Below are 19,791 nucleotides of genomic sequence, written 5' to 3'. Positions count from 1 at the left end.
ATAACTTCGAGCATATTATTTAATTACTAATGGTGGGGAGTTAGATAAAGTTTTCCACCTCCATAGCCATACCTGCGAGGTGCGGAAGGAAAGGAAAAGGACGTCGATACAACAAATCGTACATAATCGTAACGCCAGAAAGACGGAGGCGTGAGTGGTTGAGTGTTAAACTTTAATGGTTTTGTGGCCACGGGGGACCTGAAAATAAAAACATTAAGTTCGGAGGTACTGGGAATGGTCAGTGTAGAATATTGTTACAATACCATCTAGCCCTTTCAAACTCGATAATATTGTTTTGTGCCTTTTCGAATACCAGTGCGTTTTGCAAACAAAAACTTTCAGAAAGAGACGATTCTAACGTTTTGGTTTGGCTGGAGCACTGGAGATATTTGGGATATTAATTTTATGTTTATCATGTAAGTAATTATATCAGACAGTGTATTGTGTTTACATATTTATAGGATCTGTTATCTTATAATATAATAGTGTAATGTAACAATAATAATACTGAACTTGGCTTGGCTCAGATTCTATCAGAACATACAAGAGTGAGAATGAAACTTTTGACTTACTTGATTAATTCAAAGAGTCAAAGAAGAAATTGAAGAACACTTGGCTATTGAAGTCATATCACTGACTTCTGAGAAGCTATAGTAGTCTCATAATTGACAATAATATCTTCCTTACTCTTTGAACAAGGTCCTTTATGAAAAATTGGTAAAGTCCAATAAATCCATAGTAGACAGACAGTCAGGCTCGCTTGCCTGCCATGTCAAGGCAGTGTAGCACTGGTGTCCTCAATGTTGGCCTTACAATAAAGCAAAGAATATGCTTAAGTAACTTAAGTCACAATTATTTTCTGATGTGTGTTAATTACTCCCTGTTATAAGTGTAGAATGAGGAGGAGATTGCTGAGATATTGTTGTGTGTAATAACTTGTTCAGTAAACCACTTTTCAGTAGAAAAGCCTACAGATCTTGGCACCATTATACATTGCATTGATAAGAAAGTTTTTACTATTATCCTCTGCAATAACTAGTAGTGACTCTCACCCTTAACTGAAATAATTGACCATAATCTTATCTGTCAAATTTCACTATGAAGTATTTGGTGTATCTCATATGTATGATGTATCTTCAGATAAGCCTTATTTCTAGAATTGTATACTTAGATGTACATCAAATATAGCTACTCTACAATAAGAATTTCAATTCTCTTCAGGCCCAATTTAATGGTTACAACTACTTTACTACAAACTCCAATAGGATAACCACCTATAACAATTAGGTAACATTTACCAGAAATTATTTGTTAAGCAAAATGATCTTTTTCATGAGTACCTCATTCAGAATCATTATGCAAAAAATGTAACAATAGTTGGCTACTTTCATTTATGCAAAGTGCGAATTTTGAATAGTTGATTGGTGCAATTATAATGACGTGTCATGCAACAAGTTTGTACATTGTAATTAATCAAATTTCACCGGTGTAATTAGAAAATTTCCTGGCGACTGATCCAGCGATATCTATCACATATAGCTGCGTCACCATGTGTCCAATGCAGCCTTTTACTAGTAACGGAGCTAATAACCGTCTAGCTGCTTAAAACTTTTTAATCGTTTCGTTCACTTAAAGCGTTTAATATGAGGTTTAATCTCTTGTGGTTTGTTCATTAGGTAGCTACATGATAAGAATAAGAACACACTTTTTGTTTAAGAAAAAATAGGGAGAATGGTCACTGCATAAGAGCGGTTTTCTTAATTTAACCCAAAATGGGTTTTTGCCATTAATTCATTGGGGTCACAGCATTCGTACCAATTGCCGTTACATGTTGTAGAAAATTTTTTGAATGCCTATGCAAATCGAGTTCACGTTGTGTTGAGTTCCGGGTACCGCCGCTGCTGAACAGGTTGAAGTACTGCTGAAAGTAAACTTTATTTCTTCGCATTGAAAAGTCTTGGTGAGAAAGTACTTAAGCATCTATCATCTCACAGGAAAATGTCGAATTTAAGAATTAACGGAGCCGACGGTTGAAGGATTCGCCCTAACAATAATTACGGTGGCATATGTTCAGCGTTAGACACAGTCCAAGAGACATATTGCAAGGGGGCAGAGGCCTGGATAAACTTCCTGCCACCTGCGGTGTGGACACCTGACGCAACTGTTCGTATAGGAGGTTCGGTTTACGCGTTTGAAATGAAGTAATGGACTCAAAACAAGGCAAATTGGCCTTGTCTTTAGTTGTGCTGAGGTAGTTTAGTGCACCTTAAAGCCAATGAACCTTGATCAGTTGTCCAGTTATTGGCCTTTTTTCATTCAGCCAGAACGTTCATGAGACCGATAATTTTTATCTGTTACAATGGTAAGACCGCAAAACTCCCTTGATAATTCAGGTGATTTATTCTTGGACATATTGCTCTTAATATGGACTAAAGTGTCTTTATGAACGTCTTTCGCCTGCTAAAAATGGTATAGGCCACGTCTGAGTCACGGCAGGTACTGGGCCATTGTCTTTAAGAAATGCCAAGTCGGTTCTGCATTATTGAAACTCGATCGGAGATACGGCGAAATCTAAGTAATTAGCCAATTTATTGGTCAAATTGGCGACGCGTAAAAAGTGGTCTCATTGCCAGGAATGTCTCGTGACGTGACCCGTGACCCACACACAGTGAGACAACTTCCTGCTTGCAAAATTATCCCTTAACTCCCACTTATTCAGCCGTTTAGATCAACCGATTTGAAGTTTTTAATAATGTGGAATTTCCAAATTTGCTGGGACGTTGACCAGCCCACACCATAATGGACCGAATCTGTATGGTCGAACGTGACATCATCATAGGTAAAAATTAGCGAGTGTTAAGATCACTTTTTGCCTCTATGTAATGGATCTCGGAATACCCCAGGAACGACACACGAAGTAATTTATTGTACTCTTAAATACTGCCTCCATCAGGTTTATATACAAAAAAAAACTGGGTTGGCAAAGTTGTTGCGACAATTCTACCAAGAGTGTGAAGAAGAATCAGCGAGATCTTGTATCTGGTAGAGTGATTGCAAATTGCAGAGTTCTTAAATATTAAAATTAACCTGAACGTCCATCGACATAGCACAGCTAAAATGGTACAATCGGCTAAATTACTGTGCACCATGTAAAAACGTAACGCTTAGATAAATAACCAGATTGGTTTGTTACCGGGCTATAGCAATTATGCTAATTTAACGAAACGTAATCTCACCCAAATCCTAATACCGGCAGAGAAAAGTGGTGGATCTCACATTAGACAAGAAAATCCTTATGTGGAACTTATCCATCCATCCTTATCTTATAACCATACCCAGTGAATTACAACAAAATGGTAACGTACATAAGCGTAGAATAAGGGTACATTACATCTGTATCAAGCGAAAGTACATTTGAGCGCAACCCCATGCCCCGTATCTGATTAATAATAGTAATTGTTGTTCGGTCACTGCCGCAGCCTTAAATAATCTCAAGGAGATCGTACAAAATCAGCTTGATACCTACTATAAGTACTTACGCAAAACACCTTTCTATCTGTATGAAAGCTAACTGAGAAAAAAGTTTTCGCCTCAAATTGCGCTAATTTGAATTGCAACAATTTATGTTTAATAGGAGGGAAAGAAATGGGATTATGGTTATTTCATTCGTTAATTATTTTTATTAAGTTTCTATTACCTATTTAGAGATTCGTTGGCATTCGATATCATTTATCGGATCTTTAATGACCTTTTAGGACAATAAAGAATGTGGAGAATGTTAGGTGATGTAGGTGAAAACGTGCGACCTGCCAAGAAAGCACACCAGTTCAAAACAGTGAGGTTGCTTTATCATCGTAAATATACAGGGTCCTGCAATAATGGCTGTTGCTGTTAGCAATTATTGCGCCTTGTATGTTGGTGTAGCTGACACTATGTTAACAAGATTAATTTTTGGCTCATTGCCAACGCCCCTTTAAGGACAACTGGTGAGAATTCAGTTTTCCAAACATAGGTAATTTTTCCTATCTAGTCTATTTCGATCCTGCTGTAAACGTCACAACCTAAATCCCTATTAATTTAAACCGCCAATTCCCGTTGTTGGATTATCTTTCTGATAACGGCAAAATAATGGGAAATAACGCAAATCACACTGGCGTACGTAAGGATTTACGTACATACCTCCAACGGCATCCCACGTCATGGGAATGGGTTGAATCGTGTAAGTCCCAGGCCCAGGCATCTCCACCACTGAACCTGAAACAATGGCTTCTGACAATGTCGATTCTTCTTTCATTCAAGTCTTTCCTGGCGTGCACCCAACAAAGGAACCACACATCCGTTCTCAAGCTGATACCTTTCATTATTTTATTCATTCTAATGGCTATTTCCTATCGACTCTTACCAACAGTAAATTTTCTTATCCTTTTCAACGTTTACTAATGGTTTATGTCTGCACTCACGTAGCAACACATTCACGTAATACATGTGCGTAGTAATTATTTTCTTATTGTTTTTCAGGTCATGATTCTTGGTGACCCCCATGTTGGATTCTCGTTATAGGCCCTCGGACACCATGCACCTCAATGGCGATTCCATGGAAAGTCCCGATGAAAGTCGTAAGTGGACAATTTAATCTTTTTTACATACGAATGGAAGATCTGAGAATTGTGGCCTCGTGTTACAAGTTTAAATTAAACTGTTAGCATCATTCTATATACCTAACTAAAGCGACTTTAAGGAGATAAGCCAAGTTTGGCGTGAACGATTTGGTAAATAAAGGCGACATTGAGTTGCGTAAACGAGGACGTAGTACGGATAGGTGATTTTTTTAACCCACTTTAAACTGCATTCTATAAATGGATATAAAGAGATCTAAGTTGTATCTGCGATAAGGCAAGCACCGTTTAAGAGTAAGCGCTCGAAAAGAAAGTGTACAACTCTTTTATAACACTCCTAATGGCTCATTATCACTTAATAATGGCTCTGATACTGAAAGTGAACGTGCTGGGAACTTGTTCATTTCCAATTAGAACATTTAAAAGACTTGAAACATTTTTAAACTCAGTATCTACGTATGTAGGTACAAATTCTCGTGCTCATCTTTGCGTTAATAGCAATTAAGAATCCTACCAGTTACGAGAAGGAAATGGCTTATGTAATAACGGCCCACGTTTTTGCAATTGATGAATATGTTGGCAGAATATTAATTATTATTATTTTAAGGATGAAGAGTGCTTTTTGCTGAAAATGACTCATTTTGTATTCCGTGTTAGCCGTTAAAAAACGTGGGATTAGGTGAAAAATAAAGGCTGACCAGATCTGTTATGTATGGCGGCCGCGGTGTGTTCGCCTGGAGACGAATGCCGAACATTAACAGTTCCTCAGATGCGGTATGTCATTGACAGATGCTATAATCTCAAATAAAGTGGGTTTGTACAGCAAAAGAGAAATAAAATTTAAAAACTGAAGTGCTTCACCTCTGGGTGGGTACCTGTTTATACAGCAGAACATCATAAAATTAGAGGAAACAGTGTAATAAAATTTGGTCCACTTAGAAATTATTTTGTTTTATGTGAAAACAAACGCGCGCAGGTCCTAATAGAACAGCTGATAAGCTGCTTATGAGTTATCCTGGAATTCTCACGTTCGAGAATCATTGAAAATATTTCTATAGGTTTGAGAAACAATTATGAATCCTGGAAAAATATTTTAATCTAACCTGACCCAAGGGGTCTTAGAAAATACGCTCAAAGTATCCCTTAAAAAGGAAGTAACAAGAAAACTGAAGAAAGTGTTCCTGAAATAGGTTCAAATTAAAAAGTTAAACCGTTTTCGGGTCCCTAAGTGTATTCGTTGAACTCTAATAGCAACACTGACTTCAAATAGATTAAGACTTGTTATTATTAAGGGCAACAATCACAGCCAATGTTGAAGAACAGCAACAGATGAGGAAGATTATTAAGATCTCACTATGTTCCAATACTTTTGCTGCGCTCTACTAAAATTCATAGTACGTTAGAATATTTCTGATCTAATCAGATATCCCTTTCTTTACGAGTACCCACGTTTTTAGAATTAAAAACCATTTTGTGTTATATAGCTAGTGGATCCATTATATGAAGAATGAAACCTGAAGGACAGATCATGAAGTCGCAATAGAAAGAGGGACTTTTTTTTCCAATATAAAAAATGAAATGTAGTTAGTAATGCACAATTTGTGTTGAATAAAATCAGGTAATAAGGTTCGAAGTTGTGTTTTTATATCAAGAGATGGTTAATAAGTAAGTTTTTATGTGCCCCGCGCAGCCATACCCAGCCAATGTTACTCTGTAACTGAAGAAGAGAGAACTTTATGAGCCAAGGAAACTTTTTTTTTATTGGATTATTACGCAATGACGTATGCGATATTATTATGACTCAGGGTTACTTTTTTCTCACTGTGCGTTCCCAAACGCTGGTATTCAATGCAATATTTCCATAATTATAAAATCCGATTAAGATCTCATTGTGACCTCATCTGAAAATTAGCAACGTTATAAATAAAATTCACATGTCCTTTCCCCAAGAATCCTTTCAATCGCGTTTTAAATGAGGATCCCCGTATCTTCAAAACTTAAGGAGTTAACTGACAGTGTGATTTTGCTAGAAGATCTCGACCTTTGAATCTAAATTGGTAACATAATAGGTGTACAAAAAGAAACTGAGCAATGAAGTTATATGCAATAAAAATACATACTTAGACACGTTCAATTCGCCTGCAATTGTAAGCAGGTGTTGTTTATTTATGACTTTTCATATGATAAAAGTTTCAGTTGCTCAGGAGCTGTAGTTCAGTGCACAAAGCGTAAATAGAGACATGGATATTTCCAAGCAATATTTGAGAATATCAATGTTGTTCTGTTTTAAACTGAAAAAAAATCCTGCTGAAACAACAGAAATGGTTAATTCGGCTTGGGGAGATAATTATGTTGGTGCTTCAACTGTTAGGAGATGGTTTAAGAAGTTTCGTGAGGAAAATTTTTGTCTTGAGGACGATCCACGTGCGGGTGTCGAAAAAAGTTTCAAGACGAAGAACTGCAAGCTTTACTGGATGAAAATCCATGCCAAACTGAAAAACAGCTTGCAGAGCAGTTAGGAGTAACTCAACAAGCAGTTTCAGTTCGATTGCATGGAATGGGAAAAATTCAAAAAGCAGGAAAATGGGTTCCTCATGAGCTAACCGAAGACAATAAAAATCGAAGAGTTAACATATGCACGAACTTGCTTTCTCGGTATAAAAGAAAGAATTTTCTGCATAATATTATTACGGGAGATGAAAAGTGGATTTTGTATGACAATCCTAAGCGCAGAAAAACGTGGGTTGACCCAGGCCAGCCATCCACATCAGTTGCAAAACCAAACGTTCATGCCAAGAAAATCTTACTGTGTGTCTCGTGGGATTGTAAAGGAGTCATTTACTATGAGCTTCTGGAACCCGGTCAAACTGTTACAGCTGACCGTTATCAGGCCCAAATGATCAAATTAAGCGATGCTCTGGAGGAAAAAAGACCATTTACGGGCCAAGGAAGTCGGAAAGTGATATTGCTGCATGATAATGCTCGTCCGCATACAGCTAAACCGACCCAGGAACTCGTCTTCTCGTTAGGCTGGGAAATACTCCAGCATGCGGCGTATTCTCCAGACTTGGCTCCTTCCGACTTCCACTAGTTCAGATCCATGCAGTTTCATTTAGCTGACCAACGATTCTTTAACGTTGAAGATATTCGAAAGTGGCTCGATAACTATTTTTCGTCGAAACCACTAAGCTTCTATCACGAAGGCATCCATCATCTACCCAGTAAATGGCAAAAGACCATAGACAGTTATGGAAACTATTTTTTTTTTTAATTAAGATTATAGTGCCTCAACTACTTAGGTTATTGGCACTCAACATACGGTTTACAAAACGTTTTTAGTACAGGGACATTTCAAGTAGACATAAAGATTACATTTAGATGGAGTTAAAAAGATCGATTGACTTCAGGAATTCTATGGTTGTTCTCCGATCCACTGTGGAGTGCAAGTTCTTGTGCAGTTCATCTTTAATTTGGAAGGAGGTCCTATTGGCACTATACACTGGACACTTTGTGACGATATGGTCGACTGTCAGCAAGACATTGCACCTATCACATTTTGGCGGAGATGTTCTTTCCATTAGATGACCATGAGTCAATCTTGTATGTCCTATCCTTAGTCTTCTTATGGCTACAGTGTACTTTCTGTTTAGTTGAATTTGTTTAAATGGGAGCAGAGATGGTTCAATTCGTGACAGTTTCGTGTTGGATAGATTCCAGAGATTTTGCCACTTATCTTCAATAGATGCTTTAAAATGTTTGCTTACATCCTTCGGTAGGTAAAAATGTTGCTCTATGACCCTTGAACGGGCCGCATTACCCGCACTCGAGTCCGCAAATTCGTTACCTACTATTCCAATATGTGATGGAATCCATACCAAGTGGATCTTGCAATGGTTGGTAGATAAGGTGTGGATGTCGTCTTGGATGTTTTGGATTAGAGGATTAGAGCTGTAAGGGTTCTTGATTGCTTGTATCGCACCTAGTGAGTCCGAACAGATAGCAAATGTTTTGCTGTCTCCATTCAACACTTTCACCGCTCTATAGATTGCGAACAATTCACCAGTATAGATGCCACACATTTCTGGAAGACTAGAGCGTGCCACCAGGTCTCGCGCGCTCATAACTGCCCATCCCACGCCCTCCTCAGATTTTGAAGCATCCGTGTAAAGTATACTGTCCGGTGCAAATGAATCAATGATTTGTTGGAAAGAACGGATGAGAAGGACAGCTGACGAGTCTCGTTTGCTGTATTGATGAAGGGATAAGTGAAAGTCCGGCGGTATCCTACTCCATGGAGGTGTGGATGGCACATAGTGATTGGAGTTTGGATAGAAGTTGATATCCTTTAGCAATCTTGCTAGGACGTGAGAAATGGGAGAAGGAGATTTCGATGTAGTTTCTAGGCCCTGCAGACCGTTGAACAATTGAGCAACAGGGCTTCCTTGATCTGCCATCTTTCGAGTAAAGTAATTCAGTAACAGTAGTTCTCTTCTCAACTTAAGAGGCATCTCATGTGCCTCGAAAGTCAGTGAATCGGTTGGACTGGATTTAAAAGCACCTAAGGCTAGTCTAATTGCAGTATTTTGTATTGTATTTAAGGACTTTAAGTTTGTTTCGCTAGCAGATGCACATACTATACTGCCGTAGTCCAATTTGGAACGGATAAGGGCTCTATAAATTCGAAGCAGCATCATTTCGTTTGAACCCCAGTGTTGGTTTGCTAGAACTTTGATTATGTTCATCCGGTTGATGCAATTCGCTTTAGTCTTTAATATGCGCTTTTTTCACGACAATTTGTTGTCAAAGGTGAGTCCTAGGAAGGGATGCTCATTCACATATTGTAAAGGGGTTGATTTCAAGGTAAGTTCGGGCATGCGTACATTTCTTTTACGGCTAAACAACATGACTTTTGATTTTTGTTCCGAAAAGTTGAAGCCGGAGCTAGATGCCCATTCCTGTAAGTTGTTGATGGTATTTTGTATTACTTTGCACGTAGTGGAAGTATTTTTTCCAGAGAAACAGATGGCCAAGTCATCGGCATATAAAAACTATTTTGATTACTAATATTTTCAACAACTATGTTTTTAATGAAGCTTAATTTCACCAAAAAATGCTCAGTTTCTTTTTGCACACCTATTACATATCTATTTTTAAATTCCGTGGCTAATTTTTTTTCCAAATACGACTTCGCATTATATTTCCCGATATTTCATCCAATATTTATATTAAGCGAGTTCTAACGTTGTGTATGACATCATCCTCCATTGAATACATACCCGCAATGTCATAGTTATTTATTAACATGTAAAAACTTTTGTTTTCCACTACTCCTGATGTACACCAGTTAAATCCATTCAGCACCTGATTAAGCTTATCTCAATTTTATTCTTATCTATATCCAGATACGTAAGTATATCTATATGCATATGTATATATACGTAAGAGTAATCACGACGTATAATTTAACAACGCGCAAGGAAAAACGCATTCATAGAATAGTTCTAAGCAAACCAGATTGTCTAGCATATATACATTCCTGGAATAATATTAGATAATTCCCAGATCACCAGGCAACATTGAAGGCTGCACACCAGTAGTAAATTAAACCTTGTCAATGAATAAATTACACCCAATTTGATTATTGAAGCTGCTATTTGATATGAATTGTGATTGAGAGAAAACAAATTTATTATGGCATAATGATGTAGTCGCGCCTACCTTCAGTATTGTAACGCGATATGAAGTATGTAAATGTGGCGCCTCCTTACAAATTGCTAGATGTTCCTTGTCATTGACACGAAACCGTTTAATTTACATGTGTTTTTGCAACAGGGAAATGCGACATTGTGGATACATATAGAACGTATTACAGCACGTGAGATTTTTTTGACTTAATTAGCGAGTATGCTGCTTGCGAGGCAAGTCCAAAGAACATACGTGCCGAAGATGCCAAGTGGAACTAACAGGAAAGGTACATAGAATATAGACATCCCATATTTTTAAATGCAAGCAATTATGGTCAAGATATGTAAATAAAGTTTGCCATTGAGAGTGGCTCGTTCAGATGCAAATTAATGCAAATACGTTATTTGATTTGTGTAATAGGCTACGACCTTGTAAGGCAACTATCTACATGGCCATCTCTAACAAATAGCATATGAAGCAGAAGTTCTCGGTGAAATGCAACATTTCTTTTATATAAGAACGTGGGAAAATGTTTGATACTATACCCTCTGGTAGGTAATGTTGGATGCAGATTCATAATAAGTGAATAACGTTGTTGATTTATACGTTCAAGGTATGTCGAAAAAGGTCGTAGTGGGACACCGTTACTTCAATCATTTCTACAGTATTATGGGGAGGGGGGAGGTGAATTAAAGAGTTAATTGTTCCATTTTTAAATCATTTTCAATGAACACATACGGTCCTGCCTTCATCCTGTACCAATCCGACCTATCTCAGTTTGCGGCTCCCCCGTATTGAAAATACGAGTACATAAGCCGGAAATCCTCGTTTGTTCATAGGTCTTCTTCCCTTTGCAACCGAAATATAGGCAATGCCTGGACCTCTCATGAAATGAAATCTATTCAAATTGTGAGGCCATGGTCTTCCTTCATCATTGTTGCCTTATACAATCAGATTGTTTTCTCAGTTAGACCGATATTGACGAAAGTAGTTGACCATGTTTTAAAAAATTGTGTTGAAGCTTCAATTCGCTAGTTATTAAAGCGTGAGAGATCCCGCTTATTTGCCATAAAAATTGAGATGTGCTTCGCCAGTGTAATAATAACTATAAAAACCGATTTGACACGTATTACACAATTTAGCATTAATAGAATGTTTTTGTAGTTGGTTTTGGAACAAAGAGTTTTGAAAAGTAGAAATGTTTAAAGCCAAATAATGCTAAGTTTCATTATTATTTAATTATTTTGCTAATTAAATGTACAACGATTAACTGAACTAAATGTTTTTCTCAAGAAATGTAAGTAAAATTACAGATATGTTTTTGCAACCTTACAGAAAAATACTTACGAAGTACCACATAGCTTCTTTCGGGAGAGTGCTTACTCGCTGTTCTACACATACTGCAATCTCCACAAAATTCAATTATACATTCAATGGTTTAATTAACAATTTCGATTAGTTCTTGACCTCTCTGATATGGCATTTGGTTTGAACAACCATTTTTATACAAATAACAGTAGAACATTTCAGTCAGTTTTAGTGGGCAAATTATGTTTTGAAAAACTCACGTGAGGAAAATTGATTTGAGGGGTAGCGGAAAAATATGTTTAAAAGATATAAGCAAAAACCTGAAGTGAATTTCAATTTGTATCGTATAGCTCTACAAAATTCGTTAGAAAATGCTCATCGTAAGTAGTAATTTCGATAATCATCGGCGTTTAGTAATAATTGTTTACTTACATAAAAATTACGCTTGAATGTTGTTACTTGTTTAAATGCAGTGAAACCCTCGGTTTTTTCTAGATCTAATTATTACAGTTTGACCAATCGAACCTATTTCTGCACGAAATGGTGAACATATATTGTCCACATTTCAAACTTAAAAGTCTTATTGACAGCATAAAGGTTAAAAACCATAAAATAATTCCAGTCTTCCATATCATTTCATTCATGGTTTCATTTAAATGCGTCTAAGCTACATTCCCAAGTTCCACCCTGAATCATCCCCATTGGAAACAATTGAAGGTCATTTAACTTAAATGAATTTACATGTTCCTCATGGAATTTTGATGTGTTTCAGATGAAATGCTGGAGGCCGAGAACTTGGGGATGGCCGGAAGGGTGGCCGACCTAGAAAGGAAAGTTCTTGAACAAGGAGATGAGCTGGTGTGCCTTAAGGTAAGCAATATTGGTGTTTAATATAAACAGTTCCTATGTTTCAATGGGCTGTAGGCTACCTTAGCAGAAGTGCTCCGCCGGCTCAATATTCTAGAAGGCATGAGGAATTCCTCCAGCACCTCTTCTACGCCTTCCACGCCAGTGCGGATTAATGGGAGTGTTCCTTTCAAAGATATGTTAAGGCAGAAGCCGGTAATGTTCTCTTCACCAAAAGCAGAAAATACCACTCGCAAGTGAGTTATTACGGGTTGTTACAGTCGCATATGTCAATGGTTTATTGATTTACGTAGATATTCCGGGTCATCCCTGCCGCAAAGACGAGCTGTCCATTACCAATCGACTGGAAGCTTACATTCGGATAGTCATAGTTCTAGTAGTGTAAGCCCTATTCCGTCTCCATCTCCAAGGTAAATTGATGCCGATTTAGAAAATTGATATATTGGTAGAAATATATGTATATCCTGACCATTACATCATAAACTTTCTCCAATTTATGACGTAATGATCTATTGTTTATTGAGCAATTTTTTTCTTTTAGGGCTACTCCCTTGCCTTTGAACATCAAGAGGCCTTTGTCGGTGACCAGCAGCAAGTAAGAAATTATTATTTTATGCAAAGGAGTATTGTTTTAAATAAATTTTAGCAGCAGCTCAAACACACTTACCTCGCAAAACACCTTGCACAAAAGATGGAGCTCTACAGGTGATTTCAATCAAAGCGGAGCTATTGGGATGCAAAGCAAGTAAGTTTAAATTCCTCTTTGATTTATCACTAATATCCTAAATTTGTTTTATTATTCCTTTGTGTTATTATTATTTTAGATTCTCCACGAAATCGTTTATGAATCTGTTTAAATCAAACGGTACTTTCCCCAGTCCCAATTTCAAACACGGGTAGGTTTTTTGTACTTTAAACTTTATCCGCTTGAGAGGTGCTTTAGTGTCATTTGCCCACTAACGTGAATGCGTGTCATTGAAATCTTTGATACTTAGAACCTTGACAATTTTCCAGTGATTGGTCAGCCACAAAGAGGCGAAGTAAATTGGATGTAATTGAACTTCAACATGCTTTTAAACGTGTAGTGTGTGTGTGGTTCTACAATAGTCCCATAACGCAAGCTGAAACTCAACTAACAAGGAGATTTATATTATTGGCTACGCTCTAATGCCCCTCCTAAAAACTGTAAACACCGATTTGTGGAATTGTTTGCACGGAAACGTATATTTTTAGGTTTCGTGTTTGATATCAGTCGATTATCTTCTCAATTTGCAAACAAAATTGCGTTTGTAGGTGTGCTACTTCTGGGTTAATAGTGTGGTTGATTGGGTGGGCAAAATGCATACGAAAATGGATGGAAATCTTTGCAGGGTTAAGAGGGATACGAAGCTGAAGTGGGTGCTTATTTGTCGACTTATGGTCAATTTTGTAAGTCAACAACGTAATATCAGATATGTCAAGTATTGGTTTGATTCGATTCTAAGGTTTGTTTGTTTGAAGTGACTTATAAAATTGGCTATTATTAGTTCAGGCTAAAACTTAATTTTCCGTACATTTTACCGCACTAACCTGGACTAATGCTTGTTGGACCGGTTTCAGTTTCGAATGGTAAAGTAAAATTGTCGTTCCAGGACTAAAGATGCCATTTACAACGAAGAAGAAAAGACGATCAAGATCTTTTTAAGAGGTCGGCCTGTCATTCTTTATGGACCGACGGATTTAGTGGATAATTACGAAATAACAAAGGTAATGTTATATTGAAATTCCTGGATTTTTACTGGATATCCAATCAGTTGCTTTAAATCTACTACTGAAACTTATGCACTTATTTATAATAAACTGATAAAATATTTCAGAATAGATTAGATTAGTATACAGGGTGTCCTCGAATTACGTGGCCAAAATAATACCGCAGATTGTTTGAGTGAAAATAAGTCGATTTAACTAAACTTCCCTCAGTCCAAAAGTTGATAATTATGGAGCTACAGGGTGTTAAAGTTGAAAAAAAAAATCACATTTTCTTTAATATCTTTCGATTTCTTTGAGTTAATTTCACGAAATTTCATATTTGAGGGTGTTTTAGGATACGAAATTCAAATTTATTAACGATTTAGTTGTTTCTTCTAGTGGGCGCCACAAGCGACCATTAGGACACATTTAAATCTCTGTAACTTTTTGCCGTGCCACGGTGTATATTATTTTGGTATTTAAAAACCTTTTTCCCTACCTTTTATACTTAGAAAAGGTATACTTTATTGACGTCGCTAGAAGCAACGGTTTTGGAGAAAAACGCATAATTCTAATGCGCTGCATATTTGCGTTGGCGCTTTTAAGTAAATAACTCAGTTGGCTATGTTTTTAATTGACATTTTAACACTTGAATTTGTTTCTCAAATGTCAGTTTTTCTTGTCAGTTTCGCTTCTTGTTCCTGTAAATATCCATAAGTATGGCCAATAAATTCACTTATTCTGAAATGGTGGATATGCTGTTAGTTTATGGACTTTGCCGTTGTAATAGTCAAAATAATATCTGATTTTGAAAACTTATTGTTATTCCTTTACTAATAATTATTTTTGAAAAACTTAATTTTTTTTAACGGAAAATAATTTTAAAGTAACTTGCATGCATCATCAGGCTTAGATGCATTTTTCTCCAAAACCGTTGCTTCTAGCGACGTCAATAAAGTATACCTTTTCTAAGTATAAAAGGTAGGGAAAAAGGTTTTTAAATACCAAAATAATATACACCGTGGCACGGCAAAAAGTTACAGAGATTTAAATGTGTCCTAACGGTCGCTTGTGGCGCCCACTAGAAGAAACAACTAAATCGTTAATAAATTTGAATTTCGTATCCTAAAACACCCTCAAATATGAAATTTCGTGAAATTAACTCAAAGAAATCGAAAGATATTAAAGAAAATGTGATTTTTTTTCAACTTTAACACCCTGTAGCTCCATAATTATCAACTTTTGGACTGAGGGAAGTTTAGTTAAATCGACTTATTTTCACTCAAACAATCTGCAGTATTATTTTGGCCACGTAATTCGAGGACACTCTGTATATTTATTATTGAGGTTTAATCCAGTTTGTTCTGAGTTACAATGGTCTTTCGTCGTTTCCGACATTCAACCGGCTTGAGGATAAACAAAGCTTTACGGTTCTTATTAGCTAAGATCCAGTGATCATGATTATTGTCCAGGACTTTAACAAATTGGTTAGTTCGGAATTTACACAGATGCGGATCGATATCTAAGATTGCTGAGTTAATTATCTCTTTCCCACTTATAAATAAACATCTTACTTGCGGATTTATATCTCTACTGAAAGTTCGTCCTTTGTCAAATTGACCACGATTTCATTACTGATTATCTCCCAATTCGATGCTGGTTCTTTTCGCTCAAGGGCTAATAAATTACTCGACTCTAGAAATTGTTGGTTTTTCAGGTATCAACAGCGCCTTCCCAAAGACTAAAATTAGATTGGGTTTACGGATATCGGGGCCGCGATTGCCGATCTAACTTATACTTTTTACCAACGGGAGAAATGATATATTTCGTAGCTGCCGTAATTGTTCTCTACAATGTAGAGGAACAAAGCCAGCGGCACTATGTGGAGCACACGGACGACGTTAAAAGGTCGGTTCTATAGTTCCAAATCTAGATTTCGTGATTTATAATTTTATTGTAGCTTGGCCATTCACCCAAACAAAATGTTGATTGCTACCGGTCAAAGTTGTAGTACTGACAAAGTTAATGGCCGAGTAAGTGGAAATAATCATTAGTATCCATATTTTTAATTACATCCAAAACGTCTTTAGGCTCATATTCGGGTGTGGAACTCAGTATCCCTTCACACTCAAGCCGTTATAGGTTTGAACGATTTCGAGCTAGCAGTTTGCTGTTTGTCCTTCTCCAAATCCGACGGAGGAACTTTGTTGGCTGCCATAGATGAAGCCTCAGACCATACAATCTCAGTCTGGGAATGGCAAAAAGGGGAAAACGGTTTCAAAATTACCGAAACCAAAGTTGGTGACTTAAATCATTTTGACTGTCTAATTTTAATAACTATAATTGCAGTGCTCGGTAGATCCGGTCATAGCAGTCGAGTTCCACCCGTTAGAACGAAATACGATAGTGACTTGCGGGAAGTCTCATATAGCTTATTGGACTTTGGATGCGGGAGGGACTTTATACAAGAGAATGGGAATATTCGAAACCAGAGATAAACCGAAATACGTTACGAGTGTGGCTTTTTTACAAAGCGGTGAAACGATTACCGGAGACTCGAACGGGAACTTGGCCGTATGGGGCAAGGGAACTAATACTATATGGAAATTGATAAAGAACGTGCATGATGGAGGGGTCTTTTCTATTTGTGTTCTTAAAGACGGAAGCGTTATTACCGGAGGTGGAAAGGACAGTAAAATTGTACAGTTCGATTATAATTTGATACGGACTGGAGTAGTCCGTCAGGTAAGTGATATGAATATTAATTAGGGGTTTTACCTTATTGCTTAAAGTTTTATATAAAGAGTGCAGGCGTACAATCTAGTAGCACATATTCGAGATTTACCACCTCGCCACATGGAGAGTTGTGAAGTTCTCCATATCTGTGTCGAAAAGATACTGGCCATTCAACATTAATGAGGAAACGATGTCTAATATATATGCATGTAACAACATATATATTTTGTAGTTATTATTTCGCAATGAGCAAATCAATGGATGTCAAGAACAGAAGTTTTTTGTTGGGAGAGCAATAGCTCTTCCCTTCGTCTTATACAACTAACAGCCAGTGTCTTTTCCACCCCTTTGGTATTAACAACTTTTCCATCTGCTGCCGTGCCTTTAATTGGCAGTGGGTGGTTTAGTCTCCCGATCACTTTAAGACTGAAATTTTCGGAAGTGTTTTTGATTAATACAACCAAATACCAGATCGAGAGACACTATGGAGGAGTGCGTGTAATATCTGAAGGAAGAGGCTCGCAGCTCCTGCTCGGGACTACAAGAAATTGCATTTTAAATGGCACCCCTGAACTAGGATTCCAGCCAATCATTTTAGGCCACAGTGAAGACATATGGGGATTGGCTGCGCACCCAAATCTACCTCAATTTGCTACTGCCGGATACGACAGAGTGTTACAACTATGGGAATCTATGTCCCACAGTATTTTATGGAGCAAAGATATCGGAGTAAGAAGCTAAATAATCTAATTTTGCTTTAAACTATTAAAATGGTGTAGGAAGCAGCCCAAAGCGTGGCGTTTGCGCAAGATGGCGCCGTGATTCTCGTGGGCTGCGTCAATGGAAAATGGATGATTTTCGATGCGCAAACTAGAGAGTTACTAGGCGGTCACATCGATGGAAACGAGCCCATTCAAGTTATCAGCTTCTCTCCTGACGGATCAATGGTAGCGTTAGGCTCAAGAGACAACCAGATTTACATCTACCAAGTATCAGATGACGGTATGAAATACAGCAGAGTCGGGAGGTGTAGTGGTCACTCCAGTTTCATCACTCACGTTGACTGGGCCACGGATAATCAGACTTTACGCAGCAATTCTGGCGATTATGAGCTGTTATTCTGTAAGCGTTTTTTTTTTAATTGATTTAGTGACTTATTTCGGTTGTCGTGTTTAAGGGAATGCTGGAACATGCAGACAAATACCCCAGACTAGCCTAATGAGAGATGTAGAATGGGCGACCAACAATTGCACCTTAACATTCACCACTGTAGGAATTTGGCCGGAAAACGCTGATGGTTCGGACGTAAATTACTGCGGCCGAAGTCACGATAAGAGGCTTTTGGTATCTGCTGATGATTTCGGGAAAGTTAAGTTATTCGCCTATCCGGTGATTCAGCCAAAGGTGCATTATTTATTGATCCTTGTGTATAATTTTATTAAATTCTCTAATTTCAGTCCCTTCACCATTGTTACGCTGGTCACAGCAGTCACGTGACTTCGGTCAGTTTCTTGCACGACGACACACGAGTGGTTTCGATTGGAGGAAAAGATACTGCAGTTCTTCAGTGGATCGTTTCGTAAATTAATTTTATTTAAGTACGAATCTTTACAAACCACGTTCAATTAAGTGTTAAACGTTGCACTGGAAAGGTTCAAGTGATGTCAGAGGCCTTATTACTTAATCCAAATTCAAGGAGTCTAGTGTTGATGAAGTGCATTATAAATTGTGCCTCGCATTTTGCAAAAATCGCTTTCATTTCTGAATTTTGTAGTAAACGAACATTCCAATTTCGAGTACACTTAGGTTGCTCATATCCATAGCCCGCATTATGGAATGGAAGGGGCGAATTTTCCTGATCGGTGTTTTTTATTAAGAGTAGGGAAGCGTTGATGAAAAATTTGACCCAGGTCGTCGCACTTGTTAACGTCGGCCCTACTCGCATCTCACATTCCAGGTCTGCGTAATGCTTGCATACCATTGGTTTTTAATTAAAAAATACAATGCATATTCATTTTGTTACATTAAAATCAGAAAGTTTTCCCGAATTTAATAAAAGCGCTTTTATTAGTGGTTGTTTATTAAGTAGTTTTAATTGATTTTAGTATCGATTAAATTTACACCATACAATACCAATCATCTGAATAAAAGTGATATGATTTCACAAAATGTTCTTTCTAGATGAGTGTATTAGCAGAAATTATTGTGCCACATTCTTTTTGTCTGTATAGTTTCTAAACTCTTAATTTTATTTATGCCCGTATATGTTTCTTAATTGCCTATCCTATTTTTTTATAATTACTGTATGATTAATAATATTAATTACTATTTCAGGAACTCTGTGTATGTGATAATAAAAAATTTACTTCTCGTATATGCAGTTGCAGTGTTATTTTACTTATGCAAGGTAACACATTTGTGAACCGTCTGGAGATAAAACAACAAGAGATGAGCTATAGCGTGTGGTACTCCAACTACTGCATCGATAAATGGTAGAAGAACTATACGTAGAAAAATCCTAAAAAGTTGACGGTATATTGAAGGGGGACGGCCCGCCTAACATATTTTCAAGAGAGCAATTCCGGTTAGACCTGCAAGGCAATACATGTCAATTTGCTTATTTTAAATGAAAAACTTCGATTATGTTTGTGTTTTTCAACGGACTTGAAATATGGAACAATATTTCATGTAAATGATGAAATAATGAGGCTTGCAATATGAGCCTTTTTACATTTTTCACGGTTGTAACTTGGAAACAGTTAAAGTTAGACCAAATGAATTTTCCATTGCCGTATATCTAAAGCCGTTTTATCCTAATTTAAATGCTTTATACTGAAAATTTATTTTTCGG

At 37.2% G+C, this 19,791-nt stretch overlaps 2 protein-coding genes and 2 long non-coding RNA genes across 5 annotated transcripts; 2 read left to right on the top strand and 2 right to left on the bottom strand.

The window, feature by feature from the left end:
• Window positions 1–99: 99 nt before the first annotated feature.
• LOC136344281 (uncharacterized) lies at window positions 100–6,560 on the top strand. Its single transcript, XR_010732936.1, has 3 exons — window positions 100–416; window positions 4,519–4,616; window positions 5,923–6,560. It is a non-coding gene; the product is annotated as an uncharacterized lncRNA (long non-coding RNA).
• Window positions 4,014–4,766, bottom strand: LOC136344282 (uncharacterized). Its single transcript, XR_010732937.1, has 2 exons — window positions 4,403–4,766; window positions 4,014–4,254 (listed from the first exon to the last, which is right to left on the bottom strand). It is a non-coding gene; the product is annotated as an uncharacterized lncRNA (long non-coding RNA).
• Window positions 6,561–7,990: 1,430 nt separating the features above from the next.
• LOC136344191 (uncharacterized) lies at window positions 7,991–9,070 on the bottom strand. Its single transcript, XM_066291403.1, has one exon. It carries the CDS (start codon window positions 9,068–9,070, stop codon window positions 7,991–7,993), a length of 1,080 nt encoding a protein of 359 aa, XP_066147500.1.
• A 2,782-nt stretch (window positions 9,071–11,852) lies between these two features.
• On the top strand, window positions 11,853–19,314 carry LOC136344273 (echinoderm microtubule-associated protein-like 2). Of its 2 annotated transcripts, none has more exons than XM_066291577.1 (16): window positions 11,853–11,989; window positions 12,382–12,479; window positions 12,534–12,712; window positions 12,770–12,886; window positions 13,018–13,071; window positions 13,126–13,221; window positions 13,301–13,372; window positions 14,108–14,222; window positions 15,922–16,112; window positions 16,165–16,237; window positions 16,295–16,501; window positions 16,554–16,949; window positions 17,412–17,669; window positions 17,720–18,062; window positions 18,118–18,344; window positions 18,398–19,314. In XM_066291577.1, the coding sequence occupies exons 1-16, from the start codon at window positions 11,905–11,907 to the stop codon at window positions 18,521–18,523; spliced, it is 2,637 nt and encodes an 878-aa protein (XP_066147674.1). In that variant the 5' UTR covers window positions 11,853–11,904; the 3' UTR covers window positions 18,524–19,314. The 2 variants fall into 2 exon arrangements, with proteins under 2 accessions (XP_066147674.1, XP_066147673.1); XM_066291576.1 differs by having other exon boundaries at window positions 13,123–13,221.
• The last annotated feature ends 477 nt before the right edge of the window (window positions 19,315–19,791 follow it).

Source organism: Euwallacea fornicatus, chromosome 16 (genome assembly GCF_040115645.1).
Source record: "Euwallacea fornicatus isolate EFF26 chromosome 16, ASM4011564v1, whole genome shotgun sequence".
In the NCBI taxonomy this organism is placed as follows: Eukaryota; Metazoa; Arthropoda; class Insecta; order Coleoptera; family Curculionidae; genus Euwallacea; species Euwallacea fornicatus.
The sequence above is the reverse complement of the archived record's forward strand: the minus strand, read 5'-3'. Positions and strand labels throughout refer to the sequence as shown.